At 41.0% G+C, this 19,216-nt stretch overlaps 2 protein-coding genes across 2 annotated transcripts in view; one reads left to right on the top strand and one right to left on the bottom strand.

Moving 5' to 3' along the window:
* The window catches only part of LOC139947562 (CTP synthase 1-A-like), a 57,150-nt gene that overhangs the window by 11,357 nt on the left and 26,577 nt on the right, over positions 1-19,216 (top strand). Inside the window, exons 5-7 of the mRNA XM_071945505.1 lie at positions 1,765-1,965; positions 18,755-18,835; positions 19,005-19,156. Of these exons, the coding sequence (XP_071801606.1) occupies positions 1,765-1,965; positions 18,755-18,835; positions 19,005-19,156 (434 nt within the window). The remainder of the gene's footprint in view (positions 1-1,764; positions 1,966-18,754; positions 18,836-19,004; positions 19,157-19,216) is intronic.
* Positions 8,329-9,911, bottom strand: LOC139947572 (uncharacterized). Its single transcript, XM_071945513.1, has one exon. It carries the CDS (start codon positions 9,807-9,809, stop codon positions 8,352-8,354), a length of 1,458 nt encoding a protein of 485 aa, XP_071801614.1. The 5' UTR covers positions 9,810-9,911; the 3' UTR covers positions 8,329-8,351.

Below are 19,216 nucleotides of genomic sequence, written 5' to 3' on the forward strand. Positions count from 1 at the left end.
GACACCGTACAATAGTGTGTTGGCGTAGTCAATGCGAGAAAGAACCAATGATCTGACAGCATGATGGCATGACAACTGAGTAAGAAACCTGCGAATAAGCCATAATTTACGGATATGAAAGTTAACCCTCTTACATACAAAATTTATGTGACTGGTCATGTAGAGGGATGATTTACACTCAAATTTTTAACAGTAGCAGAGGGGTTGATGGATATGTCATCTAAATCGAGCTGGATGTTGGGAAGTGTGTTGAGAACCCTCGGAGAGGCAAACACCATAAATTTGATTTTGGCTTGTGCTACGTACGACCAACTCACAAGGTTAAACCCCATAAGTTGGTATGCACGGCAGACTAATAAAAAAATGGAATTTACAAAACAATTGAAGACAGGGAAAACCAGCAACTGACAAAGGCAACGGTTGAAACATTCTGTGTATTGGTGGGACATTGATTTATGCTATATCTAACTTCATTTTGTCATCACCCTTTGGAAGCTTTGATTTTGTAAATAAATTACTTAATTAATTGTTATCTTTAAAGCATAAATCAAGGCATAGTTCGTAAATGAACTGAATCATGATAATAAAGTAAGAATTCGGCCAAATATCAATGAAATCAGAATATTTAAAGAAATACCATTTTCAGTGCTCAATCGACCCAGGAGTGCTCGGGAACGGGGAGTCCTGCGCTCACCACCGGTAGGTAGCCTTCGGTAGTATGGTAGGACATCACAGTAACGGTAGTCCAAGATCCTCAGTACTACGCCCAAAGAATTCCCGACCAGTCAGTAGCGCCGTCAGACCCGACGGTAGAAGTAGTGAACATCACATCTCCGAGGTTTGCACCGGTCAGTATCCCGCCCCGAGCTTCCCAGAATCGAAAGAGGGTGCGGCTATGGCATGCGTTACCTTTTATACCGCATAATTTCTCAAGCATGACCACGTCTTGAAAGGAATAAGTGCGCCATTATCAAAGCACACAGGTGGGGAAAGTAAAGAAAGGAAGATGAGGCTCAGCAAACACACACACGCTGGCTACAGGTTTAAAGGTACAAACTGTGACCATGTAACACTTGATTTAGTTGCAGAGGGCACGTTGGCAATCACCTAGAACCTTAGGGTCAAATTCAGTATAAAGTTGGGCCAGGTTGTCATCGGCATAGACATGGAAATGTATATTGTGGTCTCTGATGATGTCGCCAATAGGATGAGTGTACATGATAAATCCCTGTGGTCCTATAACATAGCCCTGTGGTACGGAGCATTTAAGAACATGGTTATCAGATACTGCATGTCTAATGGACACTTTGGTACTGCGATCATTTAGGTAAGACTGGAACCATGCCTCTGTTATACCAAATGGGTCTCAAGTCTATCCAAAAGAATATGATGATCAACTGTATCAAAGTCAATCTGGCGGCACAATGGCTAATTATAGTTTAAACTGAGACATACATTGCATATGAACGGAGAACCATAATACATGTAATTTTTATGTCAATATGTATGGGAGCAAACTATTCATGAATTCTTGACAGTAATTCTGAGTTTTTGCCAAAATCTATGGCAAATTGTTTTAACACATTAACTGCCAGATCAAACATGAATTATGAATCAAAATCATTAAATGTTGCTTTATGATGTTGTACATGATGTCATAATTGCAGGACTTTCCCAACAACATTGTGTTTGTCCCTTTTGCTCTCATGTACAAAACGTCATCTATTTCACCTGTAATTTTATTGACATATTTTTCTTGTTAAGCTTGGTGGGACAATTGGTGACATTGAAGGTATGCCCTTTGTTGAGGCTTTCCGCCAGTTCCAATTTCGTGTCCATCGGGATAATTTTTGCTGTGTGCATGTGAGCCTAGTTCCTCAGCCGAAATCCACAGGAGAGCAGAAGACTAAACCGACACAAGCAAGCATCAGAGAGCTGCGTGGGTTGGGACTTTCACCTGATTTAGTAAGTACAAAATGTTTGATGTACATTGTACATGTAACTAAGTCATAAACGATTATTTCAAAAACGTTTTACTCACAGTGTACTGTATTTAAAACATCTTTGTAAATTTTCTATTCCCAAGATTAAAGACACTGGACACTTTTAGTAATTGTCAAAGACCAGTCTTCTCACTTGGTGTATCTCAACATTTGCATAAAATAACAAACCTGTGAAAATTTTAGCTGAATTGTTTTTTGAAGTTGCGAAGTTGAAGTTGAAGTGACCCTTGTCACTCGAAGTTGTGTGCTTTCAGATGCTTGATTTCAAGACCTCAAATTCTAAACTTGAGGTCTCGAAATCAAATTTGCGGAAAATTACTTCACTTCAGAGGGAGCCGTTTCTCACAACCTCTCCCCATTACTTGTTACCAAGTGAGGTTTTATGCTGATAATTATTTTGAGTAATTACCAATAGTGTCCACTGCCTTTCAGCCTTTTTGAAACCCCCCCCCCCCCCCAGTAATATCACATGTTTTTATACGGATTAAACATTCAGAGATAAGAAATCTAGCCCCGATGTCATGGCTCTGCTTACCATGAGCAAAGAATTGTCCTTGCAGAAGCAGGGAATTCTGCGCTGTCGTCATCACGTGTTGAAAGGAATTTTTCGTGCGTGCGTACTCCACGTTACTACATGTGGGTCATTATTTTTTTATGGAGGCCAGTTGTGTTTTTGTTATAATGGTCTAAAAAATAATGGTTCACCATCTTAGTTGAATTATATGTAGGATTTTCATCTTGATATTTCTATTGCCCAGTTATCAAGGTATACTATCAAAATTTAATCTAAAAAAAAAAAAAAAAATTACTTTGAGGCCAAAATTCTTGATCGTGTCCCCCTATTTTTTCTTATTTGTGTGTGACATGCAAAGTATAAATGTTTTGAAGTAGTTAAAATTGCCTTGTTTTTTGGGGGGTTTGTTTTAAAATATATTATAAAAGAAACATCAAGAGTCACTATCAAAACATAATTGTTTATGTTTTTTGCTGCATCGCCATAATGATTTTTTTTGTAAAAAAAAAAAAAATTATCACAACGTAAATAATCGTGTCCCGAGATTTACTCATGAAATTGGGGGGTTTCCCATGCTGTAACATTTATTTGGCAGATGGCTGTTGGTTTAACTGGCGTTCTTTTCATTGCATTTTTAACTTTGAAAACCGAGAGGAAGTTATATGAAAGCCCTGTGACAACTTGTCTTGAAAATCTAGATCTTCAGTTTCAGTTGTAAATTTGGTGTCCCAAATTTTATTTACGAATGAAACTTTCTGGAGTCGCCGAGAACACCTCGCGGCACCTAGCGGATCGAGCATTGAGATGAAAAGGTCCCGGATGCACCCGTCTACAAAACAGGATAAAACTTTTCTTGTCGCGCCGTTTTCCTCCCAAAGTTTTATCTACATTATTTATGGTGTCCCTATATTTACGCATGCTTTGAAGTTCACGCTGTGATCCGCATTTGACAAAGAATCGAAGGTAAGAATAGCGCAGTCTTTATACTTATTTTATTAATAATTTGTAGATCTTAATTAAATTGTTCAGTTCTGAAAAAAAACAATGAGTCGGGACGTTGATGCGGCTCAAGAACTTCCGTTGTTCAAGACCAAACAACATTTGGGACGCGGGAATTGTTGTGTACCAAGTTTACGAAGAAATGAATATGTGACTCTTATGACTTTTATCACAATAATTATCCACAATTAGTTAAACAAATAATTTCTACATGTCAATATTTATTTCAGGCATGAACTTTTGTCGATGTAAACGACTGGTTATGAGTTTAAATAGTTTATTTTCCACGATAATTCACACAACGTAAAATGAAAACCCCGGGACACGAATTCTATCATTTCGAATTGTTAGTACCCCCGAGTCCGCAATCAGCTTCATCCTCGTACACGGCGAAATTGATCACTGCTTTTTGGCGCGGTAATGAAGTTTGAGGGTGAATACATTTTTGGGTTCGAGTTAACTTGGGGCGAAAAAGCCACTACATATTAAAGTACGTGTGATATTTGCATGTAAATGGGGGCGAAGCGGGCGTTGATTCGCATCAGTTGATTTCGCGCGGTTGGGCTTTCATATTTACGTTGTGCGATGAAAATACAAACATCTTATATAGTAGAAATTGCAAGATTTTGAGTTCCATTATAATAATACCAATAATAAAATAATCTCTACCCTTAAAATTGAATTCAAAACATCCTTCTAAATGTCTTTGACCTATCTCTACGTGAAAAACAGTTTTTTTAATTTGTTTATTTATTTTTTTAAAGTTTTTTTTAAAATAATACTTAGGCCTTGATAATTGGTTTCAATTCAACCATGGATGGTATGTTTATTTTCATAAACCAACAATAAATATTGGACTTGTCGTGAAAAGGGAAGCTGGTGGGAACAAGAATTTTTTTTTAAACAGAATTGTATGGATTCTACATTACTTTCACAAAAATATAATCTGTCATACATTTCCTGTTTTTACATTTTTTATAGGCCTATATTGGTGTGTTCATACTCACCACCCATGGATATATCATTAATTTTCATACATTTACAGTAAATAACAGTAAATATGGAGCCAGCCGTGAAAAACGAAGCTGGCGGTACTAAACAAACAAAAATTACAAAAATCTGTGAAAGTGATATATTCTGTTAATTACATTTGTTTTTTAAATAAGGCCAGACTTATTGGAAGTTTACTGACTCTTCCATGGATATATTTTATTTTATTTATTTATACATTTAATTTTCATTCATTATTATAGCAATAAATATTGAGACAGTAGTTTTGAAAAAGTAAGACCATGGTGGGAACATGAAAAACAATTAAAAACAATTATTGGGTTTTTCTAAAACTGTAATAAAAATTACATCTGTCATACATTTCCTGTCAATTACAGGAAAGCCATTGCCATGCCAGTGCCATTCAAAATAAAGCTTCGTGGCTTCATAAGGGACCAACACGGATCAAAAAAGTCAAGCATCCAACAGTCCGTGGCATCGTCTGTATCAAAGACACAAAATTGGAGAAACAAACAAAAAGTGAAAAATCCGGAGGTGTACAAAAAGAACCAAGAAGATGCAAAAAATTTCAAATTATGTTAAGGTACTTACCTGACATATAATTGGAATTATATGAAGCCGTAGGAGGAGAGACTCACCCTGTATTATGTTCCATTTAATACGGTCTGAACCACCCTTTAAATAAAATGGAAAGTTCCTCCATTCATAAAAATGCAAAAGAGCCCATGCCCCAGCACATAAATACCTCTCCAAACCATTGAAGCATGTCTCTTTGTAGGTAAGTGAATGTAAGTAGCTGGCTGAGGTAGACTCATGGGTGGGCAAGAAGAAGATAATCTGAGATGCAGAGGGAGGGTGTGTGAGTCTCTCCTCCTACGGCTTCATATAATTCCAATTATATGTCAGGTAAGTACCTTAACATAATTTGAAATTATATTTCAGCCTAGTCGTCAGACTCACCCTGTATATTTCAACGCTTGACCGAAGCCAGGACAGCTGTCTGGAACTCCGATGTTGTAACATCTCTCCTGTAAAACCTTGTAAAGGTAGACTCTGATGACCAATCTGCAGCTTTCAGGATCTGTGCTGTAGATACCCCTGCTCGAGCAGCTGCCGAGGTGGCTGCTCCCCTAGTAGAATGTGCCCGATAATGAGACACATCTATACCAGATGAAGCCATGATGGTTCTCAACCACCGTGCGATAGTAGCGGACACCACGGCATGAACAGGTTTCACAAATGACAAGAACAGACTGGTAAGTTTGTCCTTACCCTGTCCTCGGGCAGGCTTTGTCCTCTGAAGATATACTTCCAAGGCTTTCACCACACAGAGTTTACTGTCGGGGGGATAATGTGTTAAAGTCACTTTCTTGGCAGTCTTGCTGGCTGCAGAGCACTTCGTTGGTTTCACCAGGGTAAACACAAAAGCTGTTTTTGTTTTTTGCATAAACTGCATGTCCAAAGCGATTAAGGAAGAACAGCGTCCCGCCGTAACAAGTGCAACCAGCATAGCTGTTTTCAAGGTCAGAAGCCTTAAACTTAGCTCTCTATTCCGAGGGAGTGAAAGGATGTACCGTAGGACCTTCCCGGTATCCCATGTTGTACAATATTTAGGCTGCGGTGGACGAATGTTGAAGATTCCTTTGAAAAATCTTGAGACCAGGGAATGTTGACCAACCGGAGCTCCTTCCACCGGAACATGAGCTGAAGAAATTGCTGATCTATAAACATTGATCGTTCGATATTGTAGTCCTTGCTGGAACAGAATGTGCAAGAACTCGAGGATGTCAGCTAGAGGTGCTCGAACAGGATCAACTTGTCGTTGAACACACCAGCGACTCCATCGGTTCCATGCTGAATTGAACTGGGCATTAGTGCCATGGCGCCAGGATGATAGGATGACGGAGGACACTTGCTGCGAAATACCTCTTGCTGATAAGGATTGCCCGATAGCTTCCATGCGGCTAACTGCAAGGTTTTCCACATTGGATGATATTGGTTGTTGTGACACAACCTCAGTAGCTCCAATTGACGAGGCAATAAGACTGGAGTTCTCACTGTGAGTTCTAACAGACGTGGGTACCAGGGTTGCGTTTTCCACACAGGGGCTATCAGAAGAACTGTGGCCCCTTCTGCAAGGACCTTTTGAAGACATCTTGCGAGAAGTGCGAATGGGGGAAACAAGTAAACCTCTAGGTTTCCCCAGTTGATGGTGAATGCGTCCACTCTCCAGGCTAGAGGGTCGGGTAGCCATGACACGAACTGCGGAAGTTGTGTGTTGAGGCGGGATGCAAACAGATCTATTGACGGGCAGACACCCATCACCCGTGTCACTTTTCTGAAGACTTCGGGAAGAAGGTGCCATTCTGTTCTGTCGTTGAACATGCGAGACAGTTTGTCGGCTTCCGTGTTTTCTACCCCTGGCAGATATTCTGCTGTTAGGGTCATGTGTTTGGCTAAACACCATGTCCAAATCTGTACTGCTAGGCTTGATAGCTCGTGAGAGTGAGTGCCCCCTTTGTGATTGATATACGACAGGGCTGTCATGTTGTCTACCTGCACCCGGATGTGGATGTCCCGTCTCTGACTCACTAAGGACTTGAGGGCATAAAACACTGCCAGCAATTCGAGATGGTTGATGTGTAGAGATTGTTCCTGTAACGACCATCTGCCCTTGCACTGCAGCTTCCCTAGGCAGGCACCCCAACCCTGGAGTGATGCGTCTGTCTGAATTGTCAGATCTGGAGTTGGGTTGAGAAGGGTTTGACCGTTCCACACTCTGATGCAGCTTATCCAAGTTTCCAATTCCACTCGAGAGGCCGGGGAAAGTATCAACTCGGACTCGTACGAGTTTTCTCTGTGTAGGGCAATCACCTTGTCCTGTTGTAGGCTTCGGTAGAACAGCGGTGCCGGAAAGACTGCCTGAATGCTCGAGGATAGGCGGCCGAGTAGTCGTGCAAGATCCCTCACCGTCAACTTTTTTGCTTGAAGAATGCTTAGGCAATGTTCTACAATCTTGTTTACTTTCTCCCCTGGCAGGGCCAAAGTCATTGTAGATGAATTGATGAGGAAACCAAGGTAAGTTAACTGGTGTGATGGGACAAAATGAGACTTGTCGTGATTTATCAAGAAACCCAACTTCTGAAGTAGGTTGGTGGTTATGTTCAAGTTTTCCTTGCATTCCTCTGATGTTTTGCCTAGAATGAGGATGTCGTCTAGGTAAAACACACATCGAATTCCCCTCTGACGTAGATGTGCAGCGACTGGTTTGAGAACTTTCGTAAACGTTCTTGGAGCGCTTGATAGGCCGAAGGGGAGACAAGCAAACTGAAACAGACTGTCTTTCCAACGGAAACGGAGGTATTTGCGATGTTCCATGTGAATAGGAACCATGAGGTAGGCGTCCTTTAGGTCGATTGAGCCCAAGAAGTCGTCTTGATTTAACAAATCCTTTACTAGGTTTATTCCTTCCATCTTGAAGTGTTGATAAAGCACAAACTTGTTTAGCGGACGAAGATTTATGATCGGCCGAAGCTCTCCTGATTTCTTTGGAATTAAAAACAGAGAGGAAATGAATTGGCCCTCCACTGGAACTTCCAGTGTGATGGCTTTTTTCTTCAATAACTTTTGAACTTCTGCTTGCACTAACTCTACTTGAGGTGCGGAGTCCATACGATTGGCAGGTACTCTTTCCTGCAACTGAAACGGTGGACTTATAAATTCTATCTTGTGGCCACAAACTGACTGGAGAATCCAGCTGTCTTGCGTAAGAGTTCTCCAGTGTTGAACAAAAAATACGAGACGACCTGTCTGAGGAAACTGATCTACTTTTTTGATTTGTCATCAGCATTCCGGTTGCCCTTGAATGTGTTGCTACGGGTAGACCATGATGACCTTCCATTCCCATAACTGGTGGAATTGTTGAATGATCGGCCACCTCGAAAAGTACGACCTCCTCTGAATTTTCTCGCGACTGCTGAAGAGTAAGGAGAAAATCTACTCTTTTTTGAAGAAAGAGATGTCGATCCCGAGGTTCCCTTGACGACCTTTGAGGCTAATTTATTAGCCTTTTCTGCCTCCTCTATATCTTTGACGAGATTACCACCGAAGAAGAAATCCATCGAGGGTGCTTTCTTTTTCAAAGAGTCGAAACGCTTGTCGAGTAGATCGTCAAAGGCATGTTGGCGAGCTACGGCAAGGCTCTGGCTAGCTGATCCCAGCAAGATAAGCGCAGAAGTAACATGTTCCTTCACCATGGTAGCATCGATAGCATCAGGGCACAAGGGGTCTGCTAGAGCATCAAAAAGATGAACCAAGGGGAGGGCAGACTTGAGAACATGGCCATGAGAATCTTTAAGGCGGTCATCTTGTGACACCAAGGAGGATCGAGCTTCTTTAAAGGAAGACTTTACCTGGCTAGGAAGTTCTGGAGCTTTGAAGAATTTTTCTTGCTCTGTAGGGATGAGATTATTTGAAAGTTCTTCTTTAATCTCCTCATGTCCAAGCTTGTTGGTGCGAAGTTGTTCCCACCAAGAAAGAACCTTGTCAGTCACTGGAGTACCGATTGATTTGCAATGCGGGTTGCGGAAGCCATGACTGTCGGATCCGGACGTACCCGAGGCCGAAGCCCCATCAGTATCGGTGATAAAACGATCGGCGGCGTCGGAGTTTGCGGCAGAAACATCGTGACTAACCTGGTCAATAACTCCAGATTCCCAAGCGACGGGGTTCGGAAGAGCTAGGGAAGATGCAGGAGAAGCAGCGGGGTACTGCTGTCGCTGATTTTGTGGCCAATGGGCTGTCAAAGGTTGTCCATATTGTCCGAACATGAACGGATTCATCCCACCGTAAAACGGGTACATGGGCGGCGCCATGTTGGTATACTGCCCTCTAGCGTCAGCAGGAAAATTCCACTGTTGTTGAGCGGTCCCTGCCGTGATGTTTCCGGTTGGAGGGGCAACCCAAGGCGAGGTAAAACCCGTACCGGTGTTTGCAACAAACTGTGCCTGTGGAACTCGAGAAACTCTCGGGGCCATGGACGGAGAATGCCGTTGGGAAGAAGGGCAAGGCGACCCTTTCTCTGGCTCAAGGTTCTGTAACTGTGCCTTTGCACGTTCTCCTCCCGCCCAAGGCAAGGCGGGGTCAGTTTCTTTACTTCGCTCGTCGACCCAAGGCGAGGTCGGAGCAGAAGAAATTGTAGCAGGTTTCTTGTTTTTCTCCCCAGCAGCAGGCGGAGGAGCCGTCTTACTGGATGTTTTTGTTTTCTTGGTCGTGGAAGACATGATGCACAGGAAACGTTGTCAAAACTTCGTTGCTAAATGTAGTAAGAAGTAGTAAGGTAACGTACGTAAAACTATAAGGACTAAGAGTGCGTGAATAACACGTGCGCGCAGACCGTACCACTAAGAACAAAGACATGCTTCAATGGTTTGGAGAGGTATTTATGTGCTGGGGCATGGGCTCTTTTGCATTTTTATGAATGGAGGAACTTTCCATTTTATTTAAAGGGTGGTTCAGACCGTATTAAATGGAACATAATACAGGGTGAGTCTGACGACTAGGCTGAAATATAATTATAGTAGGCTATACAGGCTAGAGATGGCTACAGCTGAAGACAAGTTGAAACAAAGGAACCTGTCTAATCTTGAGAAAGAAGAAGCTGAGAAATGGATGGAGCGAAAACGAAGATACAATGAAAGCTGCAGAAAGAGGATGAACAAATTGAATGAAAGGAAAAGGCAAGCTCAGAAGAAAGCAACCAAAAATGGCAAAAAAATCAAACCAGTGACAAGAAAAGAGCATGAGAAAAAGAAGGAAAAAGAAAGAGCCAAAAAGCAAAAACAGCGAGCTATGATGACACACGAGCAACAGATGCAACATAATGCTAAGAGACGACACAAATATCAACACAAGGCAGATGAAAAAGAGGTAGCTTTGCAAGTAAAGAAGAACAAATTGGAAGAGAAGGAAAGGAAGTTAAATGAAATGGCAGACCTTCTAAATGCAAAAGAAATACAACTAGACCAGACAGCAAAAGCTTTGACTGAACAAAAAGAGCAGCTTGATGGAGATGGGGGTGATTTGAGATCAAGCAGTGCCAGAAGAAAGAGCTTACAACGTGCCAAAGTAGCCATGCTGAAGAGGAGGTCACATTTTGTTAGCACAACGGTTCAACTAATTAGTAAGGCGTCACCAAGGAAGGCGGCATTACTGAAAAATGCAGGCGTGGCTGACAAAGTCAAGAGGATTTCATCAGCAGCGGAGCTTAGCTGATGGCGTCATGGAAGTAGTGGCCACAAGCCTGAAAGCTCCAAGACACGCTGCAAGAAGAAAAAGTCTGGCAACGTCTCTATCACAACTGAAAAAGTGGAATCTGCAGCGTGCTGCCAGTAGAGGGTTCAACGTGAGCCGGAAACTACTACAAAATGCAAAGAAGCAACAGGCTGGCCGGAAAAAAACATCTTCTGCAACAGTGAGTTTGATCCACAAATTCTACGAAGAAAACTCCTGCAAACTTCCAGACAAAAAGTTTGTCAGCAAGAAATCTGGAAAACCACGCCACATAATGGGAAAATACTATCCAGAACTTACACAAAAAATACAACGAGCTCAACCAAGACCACCAAGTATCTGCCGCAGTATTTTACAAGCAGCGTCCCACTCATGTAAAGACGAAGTCTGAAGCCAAGTACATTGGGTGCCTTTGCGAATATTGCGAGAATATTCAACTAAAAATCGACAGCATGAATGGGCAGCACCCTGGAACGTATAAAGATGTATACCACCTATCTACTAGCACCATGTGCCCCAAACCAGAAGATTTGGAATTCCACGACCCATCATGCATAAGACGTGAGTGTAACAGATGTGGCATTAACCTGATAGACACCAAGGTAGCCCCACTGCTTTCTCAGCCAAGCAGCCAAGTTAAATGGAAGCGCTGGGAAATAATCACTTCAACCTGTCACAGCAAACAAGGAACAAAAGTCGTCAAAAAGAGAGCACTTGTGGAGAAATCTGGCACCCCTGATGAGTTTATTAAGGAGTTGAAGGAGGAGGCCCATCCATTCTCAGAGCATCTCTTCAATAAAGACTGGCAACATAAACAACAATGCCAGCTGCAGAAGAACTTACAAGATGATGAAGTTCTGGCAGTGCTGGACTTCGCAGAAAACTACAAATGTGGGTACCAGCGAGAGGTCCAGAGTGCATACTACGCCCACGACTCAACCACTGTACACCCTATCATCACTTACTATCACTGTAAGCAGTGCTCCAAATTAGTCACAGAGTCATGCATAATGGTTAGTGATGACCTCAACCACGACTACCATCTTGTAAATGCATTCCATGGCGTAGTCGCTAATCATCTCTTGACAAGAAGAAATCAGCAGATCTCAACATTTTACAGATTTTCTGACGGGTGTAGTTGCCAGTACAAATCCAAGGGTCCCATTTCAGACATCAGCTACTCGAAAGAGGACTTCGGCTTCAATCTCCAGCACAATTATTCTGGCACACGGCATGGGAAAGGAGCCAGTGATGGGGAAAGTGCGGTGGTGAAAAACCATGCCTCTCTAGCGGTCAAATCGGGAGCCGCCATCATTCCTGATCCCAAGTCCCTCTATACTTACCTTGATCTGAACCTCACCAAAGAAGCCAATGACGATAGCTGCTGCATACCATTTAGTAGAACAATTTTCTATGTACCGTGCAAAAATGTCTGCAGAGACAGGCAGAACAGGTCCATCAAGACAGTTCTAGGCACAAGGAAGCTACACTGTGTCAAAAATGTCAAAGGAGGAACAGTTTCAACAAGAAATCTGTCATGTTTTTGCAGTTCATGTCTGCATGGCAAATACAGCTCTTGTGAGAATTCAATCTACGTTCAACCATGGAAAGAAGTGCATCTTCAAGATAAGCTAGGTAAATAGTTCTACATAGAAAATTAACTGTGCAGCTACTTTGTTTCAAACCAAACACAGTTTTCACCTGTCACACATATTTTAAGCTTCTTTTCATTATATTCTTAAAAAAAGAGAGAATAAACACCAAGACACCATTTTTGTAAACAATACAATAAAAAGAGCAAACAAATCTGTACAAAACTTATCCTAATTCTACTATGACCACTTCTTTTGTGCTCATGCCAGCCTTGACCGACAGTGACGACCCTGATGATCTGATCAGTAACCGTGCCCCCGACGACCCTGATGATCTGATCAGTAACCGTGCCCCCGACGACCCTGATGATCTGATCAGTAACCGTGCCCCCGACGACCCTGATGATCTGATCAGTAACAGTGCCCCCCATGACATGCATGGTGACCCTGCTAGCACCCAAACCCCAGAAGACTCTGAACACAACATATCCAACCAGGAAGATCTTGACAAGTGAGTGCCAAATTATTAACGAGCAATTATTTTGCCAATTATTAAAATTATATTGTGCAGACATAATATTCTAACAGCAAAACTTCAATTATAAAGCATGTTTATCAGTAAGCCCTACTGTTTTCCCCGAGGGCCAAATATCGACCACGTTTCATGCCGGCTTTATAAAACTGAGTTAAACAAAAAGTTGCAGTCTAAAACCTTATTTCTAAAACACAATCATAAATACCAAAAGGTGGATCCAGGTTGGTACTGTGGAACTTTTTTATTTGGTGTACTAATATGTTCAAGCGCTGAATACAACATTTTTGATTCCTCAGGATACAGGCCAACTCTTATGTGGCAGCAAAGTTTGCAGGGCCTTCTACTAGTAGCAGGACGACCAAGACATACATCTACATGGCCATGGTAAGCAGAACCTCTGAAAAAAAAAAAGGAAATTAAAAGAATACAAGAAATGTAGTTAAAAAGTCTTTATAGCAGGTTGTTTGATGTGGGAAACATTTAACATAAAGGTGCAAATATAGGAATTCATTGGAATGTTGTTATAATATTTTTCAGAGAAAATATAATTCCCTGTTGCAAACAGCGAAACCAAACAAATGGACTGATGGTATAAGTGCAACAAAATAGTTACCTGATAATGGCCTGACATTTTGACTCTAGCAGAGCATTCGAGAAAGACTGGTAGGGTGGAAATGTCAGGCCATTAACTATTATTTGCAAAATTTCTATGAGAAATAATTGCAATAAATGTTTATTTGTCCCTGCTTTTAAAATATATGTTATTGTGTACTTAACTTGTTCAGGTTACTGACAGACAAGATGACAGCCTGTGGTTGAGGTTTATGCGAAGAACTGATGGTGCTCGCTATGAGTTTACTTCTGAGCCTTTGCATACTTACCCTGTTGAAGACGTCATCAAAATCATGACTACCCCCATCATGGTTAATTTTGGTAGAGCATATCACTACCAATTCAGCAACAATGAGCTTGAGGATCTCACATCAAATAAACAATTCTTGCTGAAATACTTGTTCAGCTATTAACAAGTTCTATGACAGAGAGCAGCTTATGTCATGGATGTTAAATTTACTGAAGTTCATCTTCAGAATGTATTCCAAAAGAAAAAAATCCATGAAATTCTGAACTTTGTGTGTATATAATTTTATTTGTAAGGTAACTAAAAATGACAGGTTCTAACCATGGGAATGCATGGCAGTGAGGTTTAAATGTCCTTACAAACCTTTGATGAATGCCCTTATAAGCGAGTCTAGCAAAAATTGCAAAAAAGTGTTAAATTCCTCAGTGTTGGTGTCCCATTTACACATGGAACCTCATACACAACCATACTCATTCCATGGGCATTCTCAATAATAGAATTGGTAGATTGCTGCTTTGTTACTTCAAAATAGTTAACATTATGCTTCTCGAAGGTATACATTAAAAGAAGACATGGTTTTAGTGTACATAATACAAAAAATGTATGAATACATTGAAATTTAAATTTACAGTACTGCAATACTGTGTTGGAGTACCCGTGTTTACAACTGTTTGGGCACTGGTTTCCATGTATGAAGTTCAATTGAGTCATTACCAAATGCTGGTTGTGTTAGACAGTATACTTATGAACTGACAGGATTGTGTTGATTTACTCATTGTTACCCTGTGGGCGTTTATCTTGGTTATTGTTCCCTGTGTAAAAGGACACTAAACTTTTGGTGTCCCCTTTATGCGTGGAACCTCATTCCAAGATTGTTTTTGTGGGAGTTTTATAGTTGGTGTTTGTTTGATGAATTAAAGACAGTTTCAGTACTTCTTGTACTCCCAATTTAAAATACAGTTGCTGGTCAGGTTGGTCAGTAGACCCCCAAGATGGTTCGTGGCGAGCATTCCATATAGTGTGGCTACAGAGGATGGCAATTCTACAAAGTTCCTTTTTTATAGACTTAGGAGCTTTGGTTTTCGTGAATGAGCAAATGTCCGAAATCCTAGAAGTGGTTTCAGGAGTGACCAGACCACTTGACCCAATTTCAATGCAGGTGAGGTTGCAATTGTACCCATTTTGTGAGATGTCAGCTACCAGGTTGGCATACTTTTGGTGTTTCAGTCATGAGCCTTGGATATGTTTTGTTCAAATGGCACTGTCCGTTCAATGGGCATGTTTTGTTTGGGTATTGATTATGACAATGTCGGGACAGAGTTTGGAAACAATGATGTTAGCCGGAAGGGTGCCACCGGTGGTGGTAAAGTCAGGCATATCGGAGATTTGGGTGTTCTTTGAATTTGGGCCAATGGCGTTGTTAACCCTTTAGTCCCTGTTCCACCCGAAACCGCCCGCCCTATTACTTACTGTTACGCCCGAAACCGCTCAAGAAACAGTCCATGTTTTCAGTGCATTAACACAGCAATTTAATGAATAGCGCCCTGAAGTGTCGGGCCTTGATCGAACAGGCGGTAGTTACCCTTTCCAATGCAATGGAGAAAAAAAAACTGTTGCCATTGAACAAAATGACGTTCAAAGGTCAAACATCGAAACATTTCGGTCGAATTCACCGGCCACGCACAGCACACTGTGCAAATAGTTGGCTAAACATGGCGGCCCCCATCCCAACTAACGCTGCAAGAAACTTTGCATGTATGATTCTGACGACGGTGAATTTGGATTCAAGTGACATTGAAATTTTACAAGTAAATATTTTGCCATTATGTACTATATTTTGTGATAATCAAAGCTTCAAAATTTGAAAGATTAAAGACGATGTTTTCCGTCCTTGATTTGAATGAATAAAAGTTACCGTTGCCGTCGTGTAGTTTGTTGTCATGATTGTACGTTCATCATAAAAACAACATTTTGGGATTTCAAGTCCATGTTCTTATGTCTGTAATAAACATGCTAGATACTAGTTTTATCATCCACAAAACATGATTTTTCCCCCTAAACTATACCAATGTGTAGTAATTTCAAGAAACACCAGAAAACACAATTTATGATTTACAAATAGCTCAATGTTGAAGGATGTACATGTACATGTAATAATGAGGGGTTTTGGTAAAAAAAAATTCTTCACAATGAATAAAAGTTACCATTGCCGCTGTGTAGTTTGTTGTTATGGTTGTACGTTCATCATAAATTTCTCTTCACATGTCGACACTAAAAGCCATAATGATAAGCAATAATTTTTGTATTTTTTTCCTTCTCATTTACTGTATACAATTGCCAATGAAAACATTTACAAAATCCTCAATCAATTGCAAGGTCAAGTATCGAAAAACATAAAAAGCTGATGAGGAAAAACAATAAGCACCACCATGCAGGAATGTTGCAAATCATTATCGATTTCCAAAAATGTTTGAAACTCAAGAGAGAGGTCAAAGGTCAATATAGGGAGGTCAAATTGAGAAGAAAAAAAAATCCTGTGAGTAAAAGTATCTTATGGTCTACCAAATAAATAAAACTTGCAATACAAGATTGTTCACAGATAAACAAATATACCGAGATATATAGGATTCCATCAGTGAGTAAATGACCATTGTATACAATACGTGCAGTTGCTATTGGGTTAAAATGTTTCAAAAGATGGTCAAGGATCGAGTTGTGGCGCTAGGTAAATCTGCCTTGGTTGAGGGATATTGAACAATGATTGAGAATATGGTGAAGAGAATATGGGATGGCGTCATGTTTTAGAAAAGCACTTTTCTCTTCATGTCAACATGTGTAGTGTACTCCGGATTCTCAAAGTACGACGGCTCGAAATGTTTGCTGCACAGCGCTGGGAAAAGACTGGCAAACTGACCCCATCTTTAGTAGTTTTGCTACATTCAGCAGCAATACACCTGGTCGACATTGCCGGGAAAATGCAAGAAAAAACCTTTTTCGAAACGTACAAACTCAAGACTAGGACTTGAATGTATTTGCACGTACGTTTGTTTGATGTTCGATCGAGGCAAAGTCTGCCTCGATTGACATCACAAAAGGGGTAGGCGGAGTCACTTCCCACACAACTTTATTTTTTTATATAAACATACATGTATAAATCGTTAAAAACAATTACTCAAAAAATTATTTTATTGTTCAGAAACATGTACTCTAATGTTTGAAGAGAAAAAAAAATATATATTTCCAGGTGACTTTAATTAGGTTTGTTGATTCATCATAAGGTCCCAAAGAATCGTATACAAGCTTGGATTGTTCATCTACAGTGCCCTGGAGTACTTCTCCAACCTCATCCATCCCTACTCTGTTGACTTGGGGCTCATGATTCTACTCAATAGGGAGACAGATCAGCACTCCCATTGAACCTAGCCTTGCTCAAGGCAGTCGCATTATTCGCTCCGAAAAGACGCAGCTGTAAATCCACCCGCCGTATACCCTGTGCATGGTGTGTGCGATCACACCGAATGACCAACCCGTATACACACTGTCACATCGCACGAATACTGTTCACACAAGTCATCGCACTCGTACACCACTAACCGCATGCGGAGGCCGTCAGGCCGACAGCCTTGTCGGATCTGTATCTTCCCGTTTTAATGTGTTGTATTGAAAAAATTCCAATAGTGGACGAAATTGGGGGGGCTCGAGGATATGCTAGTATGCAGCTCATGAATATGTATATCGTTCGTCAGACCTATCAGACAACACAGGATGCGAGGCAAATGAATTGTTCATTTTGACGTCCAATCACGCACTTCCCTTATCACGACCTTTGGACCCTATCATGCGTCCGTGGTGGTGGTGTGTGAGGTAAACATGTCTCGTCTTTCGCGGGCATTATGGTAATGAGCTGACCGTGGGAACTCTTCGCTTATTATAGTAATAAGGTCAGTGGCTTCAACACAGATCCTACAAGGCTGTCGGCCTGACGGCCTCCGCATGCGGATAGTGTACGGGGGCATCGTGTCGTGCGATGTTACGCACAGTGAATACGGGTGGGTTTTACGCACAGTGAATACGGGTGGGTTTTTATACAGCGGCGGTCTTTTTTCGGAGTGAATAATTCGACTGCCTTGAGCAAGGCTACATTGAACCTGAAATCTATCACAAGATGTTCAAAACAAGAATCAAATAACAAATGTAAGAATCAGTTTACACAGATAATACCAACTCTAGGCCGTTTCTTCCTCCAGTGCCTTGGGAGCCTGTCTAGGTGGAGACTGGTTTATTAGATATTTTGGAGGCCCTTACACCTTTGGTAATTGTCAAAGACCAGTATTTCTCACTTGGTGTATCCCAACATATGCATAAAATAATTGGTCATCAAATTGCAAGTAAATAATGAAAGGAAAAACACCCTTGTTGCACAAGTTGTGTACTTTCAGATACATAATAAAATGCTTCAGGCCTGCAGCCTTGTATTATTTGAGTGAGAAATCGCCTCTTTCTCAAAAACTCTCTTTCTACAGAGGGAGCCATTTCTCTCAATGTTTTATACTATCAACAGCTCTCCAGTACTCTTACCAAGTAAATTGTTATGCTAGCAGTTATTTTGAGCAATTGCCAATAGTGTCCAGTGCCTTTATAATAATAATATTAATAGTGGTCATTTATAATGCACCATGTCTGTCTAAAAGACACTCCTGGCACAGAAGCAAGTTGACAGTGATAGATCTACATGTACATGTAAGCACAAAACAAGTTTTTAAATGAGTTTTGAAGCTGGTATAAATAGTGACTTGTATGAGATTTGGGGGGAGTTCGTTTCATAGTGAAGGGCCAGATTGGAGAAGGATCGGGTTCCCCATGAGTGGCGTGTATGTGGAATGTGAAGAAGTTTGGTGTCAGATGATCTTAAGTGTTCTAATAATTTCTAACCTTTTTTTTAAACTTCAGATTGTGGCCAGAAGTCATAATCCAGTGGTTGAAAGTGTCAAAGAAAAGATCTCAATGTTCTGCCATGTGTCTGCACAGCAGGTATTTAAATTATGAACATTACATGTAACAGACAAGTGTCAATTGCAAGAACAGTATCTTATAAATGCATATAATTAAGATCATACTGGGTTATAAGGGATATAACAAATAATTGACTTTTCAGTTCTAACTCTCAGTTGTTAACATTTGTGTTACCATTCTCCTGTAGGTTATCTGTGTTCATGACTGTACATCAGTTTACAGTGTACCGCCACTTCTTGCTGATCAAAACATTGTTCACTACCTCCAACAAAGACTCTCTCTCAATTTTAGACATCGCCCTAGACGTCTGCTTAACAGTTGGAAGGAGTTAGCACACAGGTGAGGCTATAAACTGCTGTATAGGACTATCTACATGTACACACAATGTAGCAACATTGC

This window comes from Asterias amurensis, chromosome 14, assembly GCF_032118995.1.
Source record: "Asterias amurensis chromosome 14, ASM3211899v1".
Taxonomy (NCBI): domain Eukaryota; kingdom Metazoa; phylum Echinodermata; class Asteroidea; order Forcipulatida; family Asteriidae; genus Asterias; species Asterias amurensis.